This window comes from Anas platyrhynchos, chromosome 8 (assembly GCF_047663525.1).
Source record: "Anas platyrhynchos isolate ZD024472 breed Pekin duck chromosome 8, IASCAAS_PekinDuck_T2T, whole genome shotgun sequence".
Taxonomy (NCBI): domain Eukaryota; kingdom Metazoa; phylum Chordata; class Aves; order Anseriformes; family Anatidae; genus Anas; species Anas platyrhynchos.
The window spans coordinates 29,370,600-29,392,388 of record NC_092594.1 but is presented as its reverse complement, the minus strand read 5'-3'; the positions used below and the strand labels follow the sequence as shown (position 1 = coordinate 29,392,388).

Genomic DNA, 21,789 nt, shown 5'->3' with positions numbered 1-21,789 from the left:
CCACCGCCAGAGCCTGAACACCCAACCTGGAGGATGATGTAATGTGAATGTCTCACTTCGTAAAAAAAAACTCAACATCTGCCCACACGCTCTTCCAACTGTGACCACCAGTATGTATTATGTTCTACTGAATTAGTGAAAGGAAGAACTTAAACCTACAAAATACACAGTAAATCTGGACACGAGCCCTGAGACACAAGCAGCACCCAGCCCAGCCGTGCCTCCTCGGCCTGGCTTCAGCAACCCCACGCTTCAGTTCAGCTTCCTGGACCTTGTCTCAGGTTTGCACGGGCTGGTCTCAGAGCAGACCCTCCAGCTGCAGATCCTCACCAGCAGCATCATGTTCGCCCTTGGAGCACAAAGGGCTAGGTCATTTAATGACTCCAAGTAATTTTTAAATTTTATCCTTGCTCTACGATTTTCTTGTCTGCCGCCAAAACCTATTAATGGTGTGACATTACAGCGAAGGGCTGGGAATGCTTATCCTCTGGTGTGAATGCACAACGGCTTCTGTTTCCCCGTGACATAGTGGCTTAAGCATGGCTCCTTCCCTTTGAGGCCTGAGCTAATCCTCTGGCTTCACGCTGGAGCAGAGGCTCCAGTCTCAACCCATCTCCCCAGGAGCAGAGAGCCTGAGACCCAAACCTCACCTACTCCTCTCACACGTTTCACTCTTTGCACAAGGAATCCACCCTGAACTAATTTTAAGTGATGCTTCCTCACATGATCCTGCACCAGCTCTCCTCCGGAGCCAATGCTTTCCAAATAGCTGCTTTGGAAAGAGGTGTGGGAGGGAGGGTGGGGGGAGAGAAGATGAGAAAAATAGAACACACACAATTGCTTTTTGTCTCCCAGACCCTCTTTTTAACCCAACAAGCATCTCATCCAATGAAGCATGATGAGCATGAAGTGTTATATAAAGAAGATAATTATAAAGGGATTTAATGCTTGGCAGGCTCGCATCGTGAGGTTTATGGCAGAGGTAGCGTACTCACTTAAACAGCCGTGTGTCCGGGTTTGCTATTATGCGGGCAGTGCTGCTGGGGCCAAGCGGAATCAGAAACAAGATTTGTTTTACGGAAAAAAAAAATAAAATAAAGAGTGCAGCCCCTTTCCCACCGAGGATGGCAGCTCCAGTCCCACCTCCTTCCAGTTCTGTCCCATCCCTGATTAATGATGTTGTCTGCCTGATTTATGACCCACCCCAACAGATTAGAGTTTCCCTCTTCAACCTCCTCCCCTCCCGCCAACTCCCCCCCCCCCCTCAGAAGGCACAGCCACACTTCACTGGAAATATTAGAGAATTATTAAATAAACATTCATACGTCATGTCTCTTCCCATACTGAGCTCATCGTAGTCAACGCTCAGCGGCCGGGCCCTGTTTGCTTTGGGGCTGACACCAAACAGCTGGAGTGATTCATGGAGAGGCTGGCTACAATGCTCTGTGTCATATATCATGCTCGCAGCGCTCCCTGCCCCGGCGGAGATAAACTGATCAACCACAACGGGCTGGAATGAATTTATGACAACACAAAATTGAGGAAAACAAATGGGAGGTGACCCAGTGGGCCACTAACCCAGACTCTTTCGCTGGCCTGCAATCTAGTCTGGTGGCAGAAAGCAAAATTGAACATTGGCACTCTGAATTAAGATGCTGGCTTTTAACCCCGGGGAACCTCAGCTTCAAAATGGCGCCGGCGCCCCTGCGGGCAGCACCTCAGAGGGAGGAGGGAGGAAGACTTGTGTGGGGACGGCGCTCTGGTGGCCCTGAGCGTGCAGCCGGCCTTCAGCTGGGCCCAGTGTTTGTGGAGGAGTTGGGGCATGGAATCTGGGCAATTAGGGGCAGGCCGCTCTCGCCGAGCAAAGCTGCATCTCACGTCAAGATGAGGAAGTTTTCAGCAGCTGAGCTCTGGCCATCTGCTGAGGCCACCCCACCACACACGACCTGTCTCTCCCCAGCAGCCTCCAGCACCCTGTGGCACCCACACACCCGACATCGCCATGGATGTGCAAGATTAGCTGAGGAGAGCTGGGCCCAGCACCAGGCCTCTCCTTACCTGTGGCTGCCACCCAAAGTTCAAACCTAACACAGCTGAGATCAATGGCAGGAAACCTTCCTGAGCTAAAGACCCATCAGGGCAGGGGGAGCCGAGCCCCATCTGGTCATTTGGCAGGCCAGACACTTCCAAGAAAAAAAAAACCACAGGGTTTAGATTGAAGTAACTTGCAAAGAATTTCAGCAGCATGCCATAGGGAGGATGGCTTGCTGTACAGTACTAATGAATTAAAGCCGAACAAAACACAAACATAGCGTTCTCCTCACCTAGGCTTATTTTTGGAAGAGGGAAGGGGGAAGGAAAAGCATTCTTACGAGGTAAGGATCACTACACAGACTGCTGCTAACTCTATTAGGCACTGCTCTGAAGGGGGAGCACGGCTGACCCCGGTGGCAAACCACGTGCTTCTGAACATTTTCAAAAATGCTAATCAGCTGCTACGCAGGGCTTAACATGCCAATCAATAACGTTGAGATTTAAAAGCAAAAAATTAAAGTTACAAACAATGGTGTAAAGTGAAGCTGCCAAAAACTTCCTGCAAGCGCCACCCAAAACAAGAAAAATGAAACCAATTTAGCTCCAGATTAAGAAACAGGAACTAGAGATGAATCAATTTAGCCTGTTGGGCTGGGTCGCCATATATCATGGCTCAGCAGTAGAGTGGGAAACAGCCAGACAGTATGAAACCCTTCCCCCTCCTTTTCTGTAGGCTTCTAGCTCTGATCCCTGTTATCAATTAATTTAACAGAACCCCTCTACACCGACAAGCACACAGAGCATTCAGACTCCTTAAATGGCAGGACAGAAACTATTTATCACACATGAATCTCAAAGGGAAGAAGGAAAAAAAAATAGCAGTTAGGAATTCTCCACCTGAAACACCATCTTGCTTTCTGAACCTTGGTGAAATAAAGGGCCTTAAAACAAAAAGCTCTCCCTGCTACTTTAAAAATCAGCATTATCGGGAAGATTCAGCAAGACACTAAGGCTCTTCCTGTCATTTCTATCGGGTTTTGCTGACCTTTCGCACCTTTTGCGGCACTGAAGCTTCAGCAGGGCAAGGTTATTGTGGAACAAGGTGCATGCACATACACATGTGCGTGCACACGTGCAAGCACACACACACTCCTCCACTTCACAGCAGAGTTGGCAAGAGCGTTGTTTGGAAAGGACTCTGGGATCCTTCAAAAGGTGCTAGCTAAAGCCTCTTTGATCAGATTATTAAAGCTATGTCAATTTTATCACTTGAGCTCAAGTGTTCTGGAAAATGTCAAATCCTTTCAGCTCCTGCAGTTTAAAGATTTTCAATAGGAGTGGATCTGGGAGGGTGAGGGCCGCTGGTGTGACAGGCAGGAGGCCCAAAGGGAAGCCGAGCAGTGGCTGAGACAAAAGCTGACAGATCAGGGCAGAAGGGATGCATGTATCCTCAAGACCCTGCCACCAGGACACACGCAGCAGCTGGCTCGCTTTAAGGACAAAGCTGCTTCTGCACTGACCTTTGTGCTCTCCAGCTCCGTAGTCCACAGCCAAAGTCTGCTCACTGAGAAGTATCAAACGGCAGACAGCCCGTGTTTGGGACATGCCAATAAAATGTCTTGTAAAAGCAAAGTGCCGAGACCACAAAGCAGTTTCCTCTGCAGCAGGGAGTCTCCTCAGTTAACCCCTGACTGCGAACAAACACTTTGCCAGGCTGCCTGAACTGTCCGATACCCTGCAACCTACAAGGGGCACAATGTCTTGCATCAGGACCAGTGACAGGAAAAGAACAAATTACATTAGCAAAATAACCTTCTGCAAACTCAGCTTAATTTCACTATGAGATTTTTCCCCATCCCAAATTATCAGTGTACCTCACCCCACGAAATGTAAATGATCATGGGGCAACATTTTATTTTGGGCACTATTGACTCAAAAAATCCCCTAGTTAACACAGTCCATGACAACAGTGAAGAGCCTGTAGTTTTGTGCTTGGATTGTCAAAAGCTGCCAGAGTAGGAAGTCTGTAAAGCAGCCTGTAGAAGGAGGCTGAGGAGAGAGGTTGTTACTCAAGTACACAGTGCAGATAAAACATTTTTTTTCTATCCCAGGCTAGGCTGCAGGATATCCACCTAGCAGAGAAAGGGAAGGAGATGAAGAGGAGCACCTGCTTTATCAAACATTGTCGTGGTTCTGCTCGAGTGGGCAGCCGAGCTCCACCACAGCCGCTCTCTCACTCCCCCTCCTCAAAGAGGAATGGGGAGAAAATATGTGAAAGGGGCTCAAGGATTGAGATAAGGACGAGAAAATCACGCAATAATTAGTGTAACGGGCAAACCAGACTCAGCATAAGAAGACAGATAGTAAGATTTATTGCTCATTACTAACAAGCTAGAGAAGTGAGAAACAAAGGAAAGAAACCAAAAGCACCTCCCCCCCATCCACCCTCTTCCACCTCCTCCCCCCGAGCGGCGCAGGGGAACGGGGGAATGGGGGTTATGGTCAGTCTACAGCACTTCTTCTCTGCCGCTCCTTCTCGGTCACTCTCGTCCCCTGTGCTGTGGGGTCCCACCCACGGGATGCAGTCCTTGACGAACTGATCTGGCGTGGGCTTCCCACAGGCAGCAGCTCTTCCAGAACTGCTCCAGATATGGGTCCGTACCACGGGGTCCATCCCTCAGGAGAAAACTGCTCCAACCTGGCTCCCCTACGGGCAGCAGCTCCTGCCAGATCACCTGCTCCTGCGTGGTCTCCTCTCCACGGGCTACAGGTCCGGCCCGGAATCTGCTCCGGCAGGGGTCTTCCACAGGCGGCAGCCTCCATCGGTGCAGGGCCACCTGCTCCACCGTGGTCTCCTCCACGGGCTGCAGCGTGGAACCCTGCTCCACCGTGGTACTCCATGGGCTGCAGGGGGACATCCTGCTTCACCATGGTCCTCACCACAGGCCGCAGGGGACTTCTGCTCCGGCGCCTGGAGCACCTCTCCCCCTCCTTCTACACTGACCTTGGCACCTGCAAGGCTGTTTCTCACTCCCTTGACTCTCCCGGCTGCTGTGTGGCGCAGCAGTTTTTTCCCTGTCTTAAATATGCTCTCACAGAGGCGCAAAACAACATCGCTTATTGGCTCAGATTTGGAAAACAATGGGGCCCTTCCCAAACATGGGGCAGCTTCTAGATCTTTCTCACAGAAACCACCCCTATGGCCCCCTGCTACCAAAGCCTTGCCACGTAAACCCACTACAAACATTCAAACACTGAGACTCAAAACTTGTAATTCAGCTGGAAGGTTTGCAGGTAGAACAAACTCAGGAACTGAGACATATTTTCATGAGCAGCCATACAGAGATGCAATCTGCATCTTAAGGGAAAAGAAATTCTCTCAGCGAAGCTCCTGCCAAGTTATGGGACTGCTGGGATCCCCTTTGCTGGAGAGATGGAGTGTGGAACAAGCAAGTACCATGGAAAAAAGACAGAATAGAGACAATGTGAAGGACTCCTCACAAAAACTGAAGTAAATGATACAGTCAGTTCTCCAGCAAAAGCAAGAGCAGGATTCCATGGATACATTGATAGCAGAAACCTTGCAGGAAGAATCGAAAAATCAAAGTACAGCTTGACAAGCTAATTGCTTTTGTCAGGTTAAACTAGGTTTGAATCTTTACCCCCTGTCCAAAGTCTCAGATCTAATCTGCACTGTTAGGCACCACACAACACATGAAAACCCACCACACCTAACATATGGTGGGAAGCATGGGTATATCTATTTACACAGATTGTAAGCTTACAGTGAAGAAGCCATTTCAAAGCTGCTCTTAATCCCTGGTCACTGGGTACCTGCCCATGCAGATATCTGTGGGAAAATTCCCCACTGGCCCTGTGTGAACATAGCAATGATAAGTCAGGACAACAACAGCTCAGAGACCAGGCTTCACGTTAGAGCAAAACTTCCCCTCACTGATAAAAGCTTCAAACATGCCTGCCCTCAGGCTAGCACTGCTTCTGGGAACGCCAGATGGCACCCTATGGTTCTTAAACCAAGAAAAAATGAAAGCTATCCAACTTGACACTCACTTTTCAATGTCACTGTTCTTACAGGTCTTCTGCATGGTCTCCTGTTTACTGCTTTCACCATTACTCGTTGAGGGCATTTCTGTTGGGGGAAAAACAGACGAATTAGTAACAGAACATTTGATCACTGAGATGAAACAGTCTGAGTGAGTTACAGTTTCAGAAGCAGAGGATCCCACTGAGTCAGTTTCATGTCACTTTTTAGAAAGAGAGTAGACCAACATCACCTGCCCCTGTCTGGCAGGGAGGACCCCTATCTGGACAGCATAATTCTAAGATTTGGGGCTAAAGATACAACACCCAACCTCTCTTCACTTCATACGGACCAACCCTTACAGATGTGTCATCTGCTTAAGCCAGGATTTAAATCAGAAAGGTTTGATGCAGCTGCCATGCCAAAGTGTCCTTCCAGAAAGGTGGGTATGGGGCAAACTTATCCAGCCCAGACCCTGCTCTCAGCTCCTCCCTTTTTTCAAAATGTTTTAGACACAGACAGGGAGAAAAATATATATGCCAGGTAACTAGTACGACAGAACAGTCTGCTCATAGCTCTATTCTTTACCAGCAGTCCCATGGCTCCTCCCAACACTGGAGGGGATGTGAGCCTTCAGCAAAGATAACAGTCAGAAATGAGCCAGATGAGAAGTCCTGGGGCCAGCCTCTGGGCTGTAGGTTCAGCACCATTGCCTCATGTAAAAGGTATGAAGGAAAGAGAGCTCATAGTGAGCGCCATGAGGGCTGCTTCCTCATCGCTGCTGTCGCTGGAGTTACTGAAGCTGAACACACCTACAAGCAAGTGCTCCTACATCACAGAAAATAGATGTGATTGCCTACCCCACAGAAGGAAATGCCTGCAATAGATATCCTATGCTCCTCATTTAATCATCATGCCCTTGGCAAAACTGGTTCTATCCCCCCCCCCCTTTCCACTGGCAGTCAGTTACGTCTTGTAGATACTTTAAAGGCTGGGAATCAAATGCCCAAAGCATTACAGTAACAGAACAGGGAACAGAATCATTGGGACAAGTCTCTTCAGGTCGCTGAGCTTCAGTTCCCTTCCTAAGGGAGCTAGAACAGCACTGCCCAGCTCTGGAAATGGATTTGGCATCTACAGCTGGAAAGCGCCAGGTTTTATTATTCTCATATTTCCACTGGGTTGCTGTTTACATTTCCAGTGCTACTGGCATTAAATAAAAACAAAGCAACAGTTGAATGGGTTTAACCCCCACCTCCCAATTAATTCTACAAGCTTTCAAATAATCTGAATTACAAATAACATGAATTACAAATTTCACATTTACTTGTTTGCTTTGGAGTCTCTATTACAGGTCAAGAGGTAGGATAAATCCCAGAACCTCTAGCATCCCCTTTTAAAGAAAGGAAGATGATAAAGCAACTGGAAAAAAAAATTAACAGGTGCCTACATAGCTTAAACCCCCAGCAGCTGAACAACATTACATAGTCAAGCTCTGATGGCTCCCTCTGTGATACAGTAGTTTGTCTTTTAGTGACAAGCAAGTCAATCCAACCCCTATCTCTATCACCGTACCACTTACAATTGCATTTTTGGGATCTTCCCCAGATCCATCCACTGACTACAGTTAGCTGTGCTATAAATTTACAAGAAAGATAGCGTGACAGTAAGTGCATATGTATCTGCTGGTACTGCACAAGAGCATTTGTAACTGTAATTTACCTAATTACTGGCCACCAGAAGATATGGAATGTCTGCCCTCCTGTAGCATATAGAATAATGTACATATTTAACACTCACCATCGCTGGCCCATTTAGAAAACTCCGGTGTTATTCGAGTACTGGGTGTGCCACCACTAAAAGAGAAAAAGGCAGAATGCTAAAGGTTAAATACGAAGATTTTGTTGCTTGGGAAAAGCCAGCCCTTCCATCCCCAATCCACACACATCTCTCCCAGTACTTCTAATCATCAGTCTAGGCATCAAATGTGAGCTGCTGGCCTGCTGCAGGAGGTGTTTGTGTGCTAGTCTGCATCTCCACCAGTGACCTCCCAACCTGCTCTTCTTCTAGCTGGGGCCTCTGCTGAATCACACGGGGGGTGTGATGCTGACTGAAGGCCTAGGATTCAAATAACACCTGTGACCTAAGGATCATTCCTGAATACACAACTTCAAAGATGAAAACCTTACTGACAAACAGAAATCCTCCACTTTCCAACAGCTTCTTGCTTTCGGAGTAACTGTATGCCACCATAGGTCCCATCTTTTCCATTTTCCCATTTGAAGAACACCAGTACTGAAGTGCAGACCACTCCTAACCTTGTGCACTCACTTGCAAGCAGTAACAGAAAGGAACCTTCCCAGCAGCCTGCCTACTTGTGGCCGTATGACATTTCAGCTCTGTGCGCTGTGACAGTTGCAATCAAAACGTAACCTAGGCTCATGCTTCTGGACATCAGCTAACCTACTGCATTTCTACAGAAAGTTGCCAGAATTTCAAGGCGCTTTTACAAGCAACATCACGAGTCCAGAAGATGTTTAAGCACTTTGTGTAAACAGCAAAAAAAGTCTTAGGTCCAGTCACATAAAGGAACTAGGTCTCCTGGCTTCATGTCTTCAGTTGTCTCTCTAAGTATTAGGTATCCACAGCAGATACCCTCCTGCTACAATACCCCTTTCTTAACTGTGGAGGAGCTTTAGCATTTTTGAGGCACTGCCTACGGACTAACACTGTTGGCAAAGTATCGAATGGATCAATGGTTTGGATCCAGAGTGGCAAATACACATTTCTATGGAGTGGAACCTAATTTTGAACTAGTGTTTGTGACAGGCTAAGCAGTAAGAAAACTTCATTTCACTGCTCTATCAATCACTTCAACCTTGACCTCATAGGATCACTTGGTGAAAGAGATAGAGGGGTAATTTAAGCCCTGTTTTATGCAGGGCAGAGGGCTTAGAAAGCAATCCTAGCTCCCTGTTAAGACTCATTTTATTTGCCTGAAATGCTTCCCCAAGTGCACTGAATGCTGTCTGCCTACATTCTCCACAAACATTAGTGGCCAGAGCACACACCCTGTCCAGACCTGCATGCAGGATTAGCTTGTGTACCTTTGCAACACCAACGTGATGCAATGAAATCACACCCTAGGTGCCAGACTCCTGATGCACTGAACAAGATTCAGATCTTGTTCACGTGGCATCACATTACGCTACTACTACTACTGAATGGTTACTCTTCATTGTGAAGCATGATGATGCACAAAGCCTGGTACAGCAGTTTCCCCATAAGCAGAATTTACCTTCTGTTCAGTACTTCGCATGGAAATGACAGCAGTGGCTGGGTGGTGCAGTGGCTAGGGTGAGGGAGGGTGTGCAGGTAGGCTTTATGAGGCTGCGTGGGTAGAGATGGAGACCCACCCACTACACTTGCTTCTTTGCAAGCCTCCCTCATTATGACCTTTGCATTCAAGTGAATGGATCCCTTCTGCTAATTAAGATTCCCCAAATGTAATGAAAGTGAATTAGAAAGGCACAGCACTTACTTTAAAACAGCACCTCGGAGCGCCTCCCTCTCTTTGGCTTCACCTGGCTCTTCCCCAGTGCAAGGGATAACGTCTGCCTCTGTGTACCTGAGCACAAGTGGTTAAGGAACACACAGCCTTGCTGCAGACAGTGGAAGGGCTTCTAAAGTGGTTAGGACACAGAACAGATTCATAGCAACTGGAAACAAATATGTAACAAGAAGAGGTGCTGGCATCCACCGAGGGACTTGCTTTTAGATTCTGGATAATGTTTTAGGTGAAAAGATACAGACAAGTCCTTAGACAATAACATGATGCTGCAGCCTCTTAGAAGAGAAAAACAATTCCTCAAGCTCTGCAAGTGTAATTTACACAACTCCATTATTTCTGTTAGGGGTGCAGACATTTTCTACTGGATAAGGCTTCGGGCTTCAGTGTTAAAGGCTGGTAGAGATCTCAACACAATCTGATTTCACAGCTACACATTCCCTCTCATCACAGCTAAGTCAATGTCTGCCTAATATCCTTGAAGGAATTCCTCCTTGATGGCGACAGAGCTGCTGTAGGGCAGAATTCATGAAGCTGTGTCTGAAGAGTCTAGCTCCTAGACGGAGAAGTTCCAGAAAACTGCCCTTAATGCCAGTTCTGCACATGAAGTGTCTAATGAAAGGAATAAAAACTCAGTCTCTCAGTTACAGTGGCAGGTGAATAATGCTTGAAATATTTACTGCACAAAGCCCCTGAAATCAAGTGGGTGGCTTGGAAAATAAACTAAATTCCTACCCGCAGAGCAAGAAAAGCTATCTACATGGAAGAAGTTTGGATGGAGACAAGAGATGGGTAATGAGTATTGCTTATGAAACATGTATCAGAGGAAAAAGTAATTTTGATCTCCTGCAAAGTCTCATACAGACTTCACCAACTGGGGCTGAATTTGTGCTGCATCAACAGAAAGCTCTCAAAGGGAGCAACTGGGAATCCCCATTAGTTCAAATAACATGGTAACTGGGGAAGGTGGTGCCATTTCCAGTACAGCTGGACACATTGTCCAACACTACCCAGAGCAGCACCGTATGAGAGCTAGCTGAAGGTGCACCTCTAGGTTCCCTCTCAGTAAGAGCCTTTCAAAAAACGATACTGTGGTTTCCCGTATTCAAGTGTGTCGTCCCCATCCACGTCCAGGTCAGCGTCGCTGTCTGGATTCTCTTTGCCACTGCACATGATAAACCCAGAACCTGGAAAAAAAATAATAAAAAAATACGTGGGTGAATATTTGAACTGGAGACAAGTGAAGGGGCTCTCCTGAGGACAGCACCAGTCTGAAGGCTGCTTTTTACTTTCAACACGCTCACAAAAAGCACCACCTCCAAAGACTGCACAAGGACTATTTTCTGAAGACTGCACAGAAAACACAGATATTCTAACTTCCTAGATTTTATGCTCTAAAATGCCCCTCAACGCTGAAAATGAAAAATTTGTGACCCTTTGTTGTCCACACAAGTTATCTGTAAGTTGAAGGCACTGTAAGTCTTTTCACTCAAAGACAGAAAAAGAATAGAAGCAAAGAAAGGCTGATTTTTCATAGAAGTGGTTAACACAAAAGCTACACTACTAGTATGTAAAAGAAGGCCACGAGGATGTTCTGAATTAGTCCTTACTTCAGATGCAGAGGGCAGGCAGAAGCTAAGGTATGATCAGAAATACCATTAAAAAACCTCAGACTTTTTTTTTTAGCTATTGAAAATGTTTTAAAAAAGCAAACCTGTTTTTAAGATCAGGCTGCACAATCATTACCAGCCCCTTACAAACACTTCTTGTGAACAAATTCCAGTGCAAGTCAACAGGAGTCCTGCGCTTCTAACAAGGGTGGATCAGGTACGAGTCCAGTCACAACTCCAGCAGTAGGCAAGAGCAAACAGCTCCACTCAAGACTGAACTGTGCAATATGTGCCACTTTCTAACAATATATACGCTTATTTTGGTTCTCACACATATTGTTTACTGTGTTATTACCAACTGTAATCAGATTTCCTTTAACTGAATCAGAGTGCGAGCACCTACAGAGATGAACCTTCACTTGGTATTTACTTCCCAATATTTAGTAATAGAAGGGAAACACATATACTTGCTCTTTATGTGATTTAACATGGGACTTGCTTTCTCCCAGAAGACTGAAAATTAAGCAAAAGTGTCCTGAATCTGAGGGTGGTGCAAGGTCCTCATTTGCAATTTCATTCTGTTTAGGGACATTAGCTATGTAGACAAAAACTTGCTCACTCTGGCTGCCTCTGGTATACTCCTTCGTTTCATATCCCACTCTGTGGACAGCAGATCTGGACAGACAGAGGGCACCTACTGGAGTGTGAAGGACTTGGGACATCCAGACAGTTGGTGACCTAAATCTGTGGCTAGAACAGGGAGCACATCCTACTGCAAACACTCAATGAGAAAGGCAGAGGTAGCCCTAGCTCCGGTAGGTTTCTGCACTGCAAACCTGGTTCTAAGTGCAGAAGACAGACTCCTGTTAACGCAGGAACAATGAATACAAGGTGCACAGCTGAAGAAATAGGATGTTCCCAGACCTTAGGAGTGATGGCTGAGCTTGTTCACCCCGCTGAGCTCCCACCAGCACGCTTACACAGCCTCACACTGTCAACAGACTCGCACCTTCCCAGCCCAGCAAAGCGAGCTGTATTTCTAAGAGTCTGCATCTGTGCAGAGAGCACGGCAAGGCAAAGGTCTGATTTCCAAGGACACCACGCAGACAGAGCTCTTTACTGGCGCTCTCTAGGAAGGGATGCTCTCACTGATTCATTAAGCGCCCAATAAAATTTGTTTATATGGATTTGATATTTCTCTTCCCTGAATATAAAGAAGGTCCTTAACGAGTGATAACTGCGGCATGACAACGATTTTAAGACTAACCTTTCCTAGAAGCATAAACCACCTTTTTTCCTTCCAAGTAATTGCCAGCCTTTACTTTTCAGCAGAGGTAACACAACCAGCATCGACAATGCAGCATCCAGCCTCTGTGTCAGGCAGCAGAGGAGCCGTGCTCGCAGGCCAGCAGTGGGGCAGCCTTCTCCCATCAGAGCCCTCTGGCCGCACACGGCCGGCCAACATATGTCACGAGCTGCCTTCTCCTGCTGCGATGGCTCATCCAGTAAATCTCGAAGCCTTCAGTTCATCACAATGCTTGGGAGAAGATTTAGAGTACTACGAGAGACCTGTCAAAGAAGCTGGATAGTCTTTCAAAGCTGCCCGAGAAGTCGCAGGGGGCGCCGGGGTGGTAATTTACAGGCCTGGCATTTAACCTGCTGTAACACCATCCCCTGCACCTGGCATTACTTTAGCCCATCACTTCTCAAAGGCCATAAACTTTGGACACACAGGTCTTCATTTTTCTTTTGTAGCTGTGGGAAACACAAATCATGCAAAGCTGGAGCTGTGACTTGGCCGGTCCCGGAGGTGATCTGAATGTTAGCCAGACAATGAACACTTGGAGCCCGCTGGGAGGAAGGGGGTCCAGAAGGCTGAATGTAAATGGGACTGCTACCTGCCTGCATCTCCCTGCAAGAACGCCAAGCACTCAGAAATCAGGCATCTTTCCATCAATCTCGTTCCCAAGTGACCCAAGCCAACTAGTGGTTTATGGTCAGAGCTTAAGGAAAGACGAGCTGCTTACTGAGACACAATTTACAAATATTCCGGCACCTTGCCTTCAGAATCCCACTGTCCTTGCTCTCAAAACCTTTGTACTTAAGAAAATCCCTTATGGGTCTGTAACGGTGATACTCCACAGAGCTTTTGCTGAATCTAGCTCTGAAACAGAAATGACTGCATTCCCAGCAGGGTACATCCCTCCTCCCCAGCACAGGGGAAGGGTTTGGGCAGGACACGCTGTGATGACAGGTACACACAGGGCTGGTCTGACACAGTGCTTCCTTCAGAGAGGAGGGCATTACAGAGAAGTCCGTAGGTTAAGATGAGCTGCAGGAAAAGGGCAAATTCTTCTCTGATCAAACAGGCACTCCTAGGCCAGGGCCTAAGGAAGTCACAATAAGGTGATCCAACACTTATCTTTATATCAAATATGGACTTTTTTTTTTTTTTGAACACGACCCCAAGTGTGATTTATTGCAACATGATAGAAAACCGAGTCAGAAACTGTGTGCTAAACAAAGCAACCTCTGTGTACCTAGAGACTTTGAACATTAGCTGTGCTGTTGGTTTTAGGACTTTAGAGGCTGCTTTAAAAAAAGGAAAAAATATTCACCAAATATGATTCCAATGTGAATTAAAGGTCTCTAAGTCCCAGTACTGCCACTGCATGCAGGGGAACATGGAAGAAGAGGATGCCACGCTCGGTCCAGCATCACCTGTACGAGGGCTGGTGGCAGGCTGGTTGTTCTTACACCCTCACCTGAAGCAGGGAGGGATTTTGAGGCCAGTTCCAAGGGGCAGGGGTTTGGTGCCACAGTTTCAACCTGACCCTCCTTGTCTGACTTCCTGGGGTTGCTTCCATGCACAAAGCCAGTGAAAACACCCACGCAGCTGTTCAAATATTTGACGTCTGAACTGCTTGACATTATTCATTCATCTCAGGCTCATTCAAACCAGATTTCTGGACAAGTGCTGTTATAAATGGATTAAGAGGGCCACTAAATGCAAGGAAGGCCTGATAGGATCACACCTGCTTCTCACTAACTCAGCTCAAGTGTAAGGAGGGCTCAGAACTTCAGCTCACGCCGGCAGCTCTACAGCACCATCCAGGAGTGAGGAAAATGCGAAATAGAGCATAGGAAGTGTCAAAGAATTAAACAACCTTCGTGATGGCCTTATTTCAGACCCACCAGAGGAGAATGGGAGCTTCCAGAAGACCCTCTAGCACCACACCCGGGTGATTTGCAATTCAGCAGCGTGCTCTGGGCTCCTCGGCAGGGCTCAGCCTCTGAAGGACACGCAGTAATTCACCGCCAGCCGCAGCGCTGCCTAGAGCAGACCTCTAAAACCAATGCCGCTATCCAGAGGTCAATGCTCAGGACTAGAACTTTATCCCGACGTGTTAATAAAGTGAAATCTGACAACTGAATGCTAAGTTGTAAGCTTGACCTAGGAATTCACGGGAGATGTGATCCTGAGGCTGTTATTCGTAGAAGCAGCTGCGAATCTTACACAGAGACTCACCTAAGGCCTAAAGAACACAATTCCACATGTGAATTTGAAAATACTACCTTCAGATTAAAACAAAAAAATGCAAACTCTCCCATATCTTTCATTTCCTTGTTGAAAGAGCTTTCTTTTTTCTTTCTTCCTTGCTGTGCATTTGGTAGGAGGCAACCGCTTGTCATACGCTGCCAGCCCCGATGCAATTAGCCTCCTGATGCGAAAGCAGCACAATTCTCTGACAGTCTTAATCCCTGCTGCCTCCTTAAGGTCCAGACAAACAGGAGTGAGCAGGCAGGTCAGACGCTGGGGCCATTAAGCAGAGAAAAAACAAAGTTACAGCTCTGTCTCCAATCCCCATTGCTCTTGCAGCCAGGTGCTCTGACAAGCAATTCCAGCACTGGTATTGAGTGGCACCTCTATAAACCCTGTGACAGTTTGGGAGACAAACTCCCCCATCAATCAGAATGTACCTATCAAGATCACTTACCTACAGCGCCCGCCACCCTCCAGCACTGTGTACACAGCTTTGCTTGGGCTGGCCTCGGAGCACTCCGCCTGAGCTCTGACTCAAGTCAGTTTCTGAAAATTTTAGGTGCTCTACACAAGCACCAGGGTTTCTCAAATGCAGAGGCTGAGCTCTGAGAAACAGAAAAAAATCCCGTGCCTCTTCACCACCACCAGGCTGCAGACACCCACAGGCTACAGGAGTCAGCTGAGCTTGAAGGAGACTTGGAAACGCTTCCCACTTCCTTCCATGCACAGATTAATAATGGCTGCAGATAAATCTCACCTGCAATCCTTTTCTTCCCCTTTGCCTTAAGTTTTCAGAGCACTTTGCTTTCCCCTAAGCTGTCCCCTATGCATAAGCATCCTCGCTGACCTCTGCACTGCTTCTCAAATCTCGCCTCCTTTGTGCAATCCCCCAGCTGACAGGTCGTCTCAACACATCCTCCGTGAATGGCAGCTCGAGCTAGGATCGAGAGTCATTAACATGATATATAAGCAGATCCGCAGAACAGAACAGAGGAGAGGGCCTCGCATTGAAGTCCCTCCTTTTCTCCATCAGGCTCTGCAGCAGATGGCCCAAGTGACAACATATGCTGCTTCAGGTGTTGGCAGCCCTGCTGGCTCTCGCGCAGACACGAGCTCACACGGCAAGCAGCAGTCTCAGGAGCAGCAAGGTAACACAGCCAGAGCCAAACCCTCAGCCAGATTTCATCAGCCCAGCTGGAAAAGCACAGACCTACTGCGCCCCATCGCTGCTCCTTAACTCCTACCTGGGCAGATAAGTCAATTAAACATGAAGAGAGCAGCTGGTCCCAAAACCCTCACTCCAAATAAGACCAAGGAACAAAACAGAAGCGTTAGTAGCAGTATTAATTGCACCACTGCTATGACAGCAGCTACTAGATGCTGCTCATGCAGGGGATCGAGCTCATCTGAATAGTGTTTCTCTTGTTTGACCCCCAGGAAGAAAAGGTTCAAATTTATATTAGGAATATACAAAATTCCGGATTTCTAGAACAAATTCTGTAAGTGGGTCTAAATCCAAATCCATCTCGGCATGCAGCTCTACTGGGGCCTGTATTGGCTGGGAAGAGACATTCATTCTGCTCACAGGTAATTTGCACATGTTGAGGAAAGAAGAGAAAAAGCCTCCTATAAATCTCCAGAACTGTAGCCTTTGCTAATTACACTCCTTGCAGTAACCCCCTTCTGCACAACCTCCCTTTCCAGCACGTTCACTCTATTTTCTTAACGAAATGTCACTTGCTGGCTTCTTGCAGAGTAAAAACAATGAGGGCAATAAAAGTAGTTTATGCAGACACACGGCCAGGCCTCACACACACTTCCCAAGAATGGCTCTAAACTGGGTTTATTTCATCAGCTGCTGAAGTATCCCAAACTAGTACTAAGAGGACAAGATGGCACGGATGCTGTTTTATTTTAAAAGGCATTTGGGAAGAAAGAAACAGCCATTAGGGGTTCTTGAAAGCAAGAGCAAGGCAGAGAATGAGGCCAACCTGAACAGCAGCCCTCCAGATTCATAACACTTCCCCAGCCATATTTCTGGGCAGTCAAATTGTTCCCCCATCTTTTCTAACACAAACAGGGATAGAATTCTTCTTCCAGCAACTTTCACAGCCGGCTGCAGGAAAAATGACATTCAGAAGCCATGAAAAGCCGCTTGCGGGACAAGGGTTTCATTTCTCTGGAGCCAGATCCATTTGGAGGGAAACTATGATTTACCTGGGAAACTGACACCGCCTGCGGCATCCCAGCGCACCCCTGAAACAGCAGATGCATCCATCTGAGGCCGGCTGTCAGCTCCCACGGAGCTGACTGCTCAGCAGCATCTTGGACGCTTACAGCAGTCCCTGCTAACAGATCAGAGGAACAGCTGCCTTTAAAGAAAGGGCCGTATAATTTTATGACCATTAACATCATTTTGCAGCAGCGTGCTGAACAAAGGGCAGGCAAGTTCTGCCACACGGACAAGAGCCAGCTGCTGCAAGGCTCGGGGAAGAGACTTCTCCACCCTGCACAGCACCAAAGAGCTGCTCAGCAGCAGTTTTCTTTTATACCTCCCTGTACCCATCAGGGCTACAGACGGGGAAGATGCACTTGGACCAAAGGGCTGATCTGGCACGGCAACTCACACGGTGCTGCCTCCCAGAGCGCCGTGCCAGCACGATGCTTTAAGGTGAGAACAGCCTCGCCTGGATCTCAAAGGCTGCTCTTCAAAAACCCGGAGCTGAAGCACACAAAAGCAGCAGCAACAGCCACAGTCCTCGTGGCTACGGCTCGTTTTCCACAGCCAGAGAAAGGTGGATCTGAAAGCTTTTGTTCCCCTGGGGAGAGGGTGGAAACAAACAAAAAAGGAAGAGGGAGAATTAAAGTAATCTTGAATCGCTAAGCAGATTCACATCGCCGGATCAATAAGCACCACTGACAGGGATCACAGGAATGTCGCAACTTTGCCAATAATAAAGCAGCACGGCAGAGCTTGGAGGATGACTTTTCTAAGGCAGCCAAGCATGAAGCAGCGAGGCTGGCGAACAGCTGAAAGCAACACCCTGGCTTACGGCGGGCCGCTGCCAGCGGCGGGCCTCGGTGTGCTTTGCTTTAAATAATGATGAGCACAGAGATTGTGTTCGTAGGGGAAAGACAGGAAAAAAGGCCTAAATTTCACAGGCCAAGCCCAGATGCTCTTCCCCCAAACTAATTCTTTTCTAAGCTGGAAAGAAGAAAGAAAAATCAGTGTTAATTTAATCAATTGATCAGCCTATTGATTGGAAAACTGGAGCTGCTAGTTAGCCATGTGCTGCAATGCCCTCAACTCTGAAACCACAAAACACGCCATTGATTTCTTCACTTCCAGCCCCAAAACAAGAAATAAAGCCGTGCTTGCAGCGGGAAAGCAACTTTCCAGGGCAGGGAGAGGATGCGAGCAACCCAGAACAACCGGCCAGGAAACAGGGACCGCCGCATCCTGCGAGTTTCAAACTGAAATTAGTTACAGATGCAGTCACGGTGTCTTGTGTAAACTCTATCGATTGGGTAGCTGACAGTCTTCGGAGCCTCCATGCTAGGACAATCAATCCGGCTGCAGTGTCACCTGCCACTTTGCTGAACAGTTGACAATGCAATTATCCAGTGTGGAGGCAGGGAGTTGGCGTGTGTCAAACGCAGTTAGCCACTTTCCGGGCACTACTCGATAATGCATTTCACCGCCGAGTGTAAGAGACGACATGCGGAGACAGGAGCTGTTTAAAGCCATTGAGACCCGTGCTCCCTTTTCCTTTAGAAAAATCTCACTGCCCATGACTTAACAACTGTATTCTAAAATGCTATTAAAATCACGTCAATCACGCGTTCGGTGCTCGCGGCTGAAGTTTGACCCGAGGCTCCCAGAAGTAGGCTGCGGTGCGAGCAAAACTGCAGGCGCTTGGGAAAAAAATAAAAATTATCAAATGACTGTCTTCAAGCCTCGGACCCTCAAAACTAAAGCAGACAGGCCACTAGAAAAATGGATTGGAGAGAGCAGCTAAGCAAGAACAGCAGATGGGACTGGAAGATCTCATACTACATGTCTGAGATCTAGGAAAATTGAAGTTTAAAGGGATGCTGTCAACTTGAAATCCAGTCAATTTCAAAAAATTGAGTAGTTTCAGGTGCTCTACCTGCTCCCTTACTCCCCCTGCCAATTTTCATGGTTTTACAGCAGTATTTGCTGTTTTCTTTTTAATTTTTTTTCTTCTTCCTCTGTTGCTGGGTGACAGACATCCCTTTTCCTCCCCCAGGTATTATACATAATGCTGTCAAATGGAGAGAATTCCCTTTCCTCCCTCAGAAACTCTTTCTGGTGAGAATGACTGTCGGTGTTACGTAAATCAAACAGCAAGATTTAGCTCATCGTGCTCCTTTCAGCTAACGCGTTCTGGCAGTTTGAGCACAAAAATTAGGTTCTTAGATTTTTGCATGTATTAAAGTTAATGAAAATGTAATATCAGCAATCATGACTGTTACTGCCTATAAAGTTTTTTTTTTTTAAAAGTGATTTTTACTTTGCTGAGTCCCGGTGATCACATCGTGTTCCACAATAATGAAAACACTTGCTTGAAGCATCATGTGAACTTTAAACACACAAGACACTGAGCATCACTTACTTGGTGGCTCACGATGTGAGGTAGGAATTCTGGTATTATTTTTTTAAACATGGATTATTCTTATCTTTTAGTGCTACTCTCTACAGTCAGCTTCTGATATTAACGTACAGTACAGTACCCAAGAGACATTTATTAGCTGCAGAATCCCTCAAGTTCTATACATCAACACAAACCGTGGAGGAAGCCAGGTAGAGCCCATTTGATTCTCATCTATATGTATATTCACTGTGTAAATAGATCTGTAGCATTTTTAGCTCAAGCATTACCTTACAGACAAGTACTTCCTCTCAACGGGGAGAGGGGCACACGTTAAGAAATGCTTGGGCTACTCCATCAGACAAGTACAAGGTACTGTCCTTCAGCGACGGAGGGATTACCAGGATTACCACCATTTTACACAAGGGCTGAGGTAAGGCACACAAGTGTTCTGGGACTGAGCAGCCCCCTAAAGAGGGGTTAAGGCATAAAATAATCACTTGAAAAACACTGAATTCATACATCTCACGCACTTTGAAGCTTACAACAGGTAGAACTGACCAGCAGAAGGTAACAAACCAAACATGGGAAAGCAAAATGTGAACAATGAGGGGCTGGGAAGGATGTTCCGAGGCGTAGATGCAGAATTGCATTCACCTTACGGAATGAGCCATGATGAAAGCTGATGCTGGAAGTGTGACAGAGAAAGGCAATGAACTGAGCCCTTGCTAAGTGGGAGGAAGATTAAGAATTTCATTATGGCAAAGACTTCCTGTGCTCTTACCACAGACTCCTCTTGCATCCAAGTTGAAGTCTGCTTTAGCCTGCCAGGGTGAAATGAATGAATTCTGACTCATCTCCACAGAAATGGGGAAGATGATTCTGGTTACTTGATCATTCTTCTAAAAACGACCTAAATATGCCAGTGACATATTCTATTTCCCATGTGGTCTCTTAGGAGAAGCCATTCTTACTTCTCAGATCAAATTCATTTGCTGGATTTGAGAAGATCAGTTTATACCCTCTTATTGGTATGACCCTAAATGCAGCACGAAGCTGCTCACATTGAAACATGCAAAATCCCCCCATCTACAGAAGCATTCCTGCATGCCCCACTGTATTTTACCTGAAAAAGAGAGCACAGCTGGCTACTAGGTGGGGTTCTGGCTGTTACAAGCTCTGTTGCAAGCTTTGCCACTACCTTCATAACATTAGAGTAGCATAGCTTGCTTTTTCATGCTTCAGTTTCCCCACACACATACAGTTTGTAGAGGTTTGTTCCAAGAGTTTCATGTTCATTACACTGCACTGGGAAGAGGGAAAACTCAGCTGTGCCTCTATTTGGAGCTTTCTGCCCAGGCAGCTACCAGACACAAGCAAACTCGTGTTTACAAACACCTGCTGCTGGGGCAGAGGAAATGAAAAGCATCTACTTAGATCCTGAAGACAGGACCTCACGCTTACAATAATACTCACACCTTCTGATGTTACAGGTATTTAGAAGGAGAATAAACTGGAGGAGAGCATAGTTATTGCCATAGAGCTCTTTCCTGGACAAGTAGCCTACGGAGGAAGAAGGCTAGTCTGTAACTCTTGCTGCTCAAACCGACGCACATCTTGATTCTGCAGAGGTAAAGCTGACTGTGGGACTACAGCCACCTGCTGTAAACTTTCAGACATTTTAATACAGTCCCACTTTCCACGCAGCTGCCCTAATTGCAGATGACATGAGATCCAATGCAAATGGGCACCCTGGGATAACTGTAGTTTGTTACAGCTTATAGGGCTTTACTGAGTCTCTCTTTGCATATGTTAGCAAGAGAAAAGAGCAGCACCAGTTAAAGACATTAATGAATGGATAACAAGCCCTTTGCTATCTTGGGAGGAGGGCAGAACAGAGAAATAAAGAGAAACTTGAGTCAAGTAATCCCCATTTCTTCTTTCGCAGTATTTGCAATCCATCAGTTGGATCCTTGTCATCGTGTTGATCTTTCTTAGAAAGCATCCTTCCCTGAAAATGCCCTGCTTACCATTTTAACGCTTTCAAAGTCTTTCCCTCTTCTGTCTTATTTTCAAGGCAATTGATCCGCTGAAGTAGAGAAGCCCAGGAGAGCAATGGTGATGACTCTGGTGCTGTGCCCAGAGGAAGGCTTTGCAGCGGGGGAGACGGAAGGGAGAAGAGGAGGACAGCACGGACAGGGAGAACTTAGCTACAATTCTTCAATCTTTTCATATCTAAAGAGGACAGCAATCTCTGTTCTATCAGACCGCGTGCCTCATGCTTTAAATGGTACTTGCTGCTAGTTTGCTTTCCCTGTCTCTGTCTCCCTCCCTTTGAAGCAGACTGGACAGCTTCCTCAAGCTGGCGTTATCACTCC

At 46.8% G+C, this 21,789-nt stretch overlaps 1 protein-coding gene across 7 annotated transcripts in view; it reads right to left on the bottom strand.

Annotated features, from left to right (window-relative positions):
* Positions 1–21,789, bottom strand: part of RNF220 (ring finger protein 220) — a 186,734-nt gene that overhangs the window by 20,405 nt on the left and 144,540 nt on the right. For 6 of the 7 annotated variants that reach the window (XM_072041824.1, XM_072041821.1, XM_072041822.1 and 3 more), the window contains 4 exons: positions 10,735–10,831; positions 9,618–9,704; positions 7,877–7,932; positions 6,106–6,184 (listed from right to left, as the gene is read on the bottom strand). In XM_072041824.1, coding sequence (XP_071897925.1) covers positions 6,106–6,184; positions 7,877–7,932; positions 9,618–9,704; positions 10,735–10,831 — 319 coding nt within the window. Of the gene's footprint in view, positions 1–4,383; positions 5,460–6,105; positions 6,185–7,876; positions 7,933–9,617; positions 9,705–10,734; positions 10,832–21,789 lie in introns of those variants that run through there. The other variant, XM_072041823.1, reaches the window with a different exon arrangement.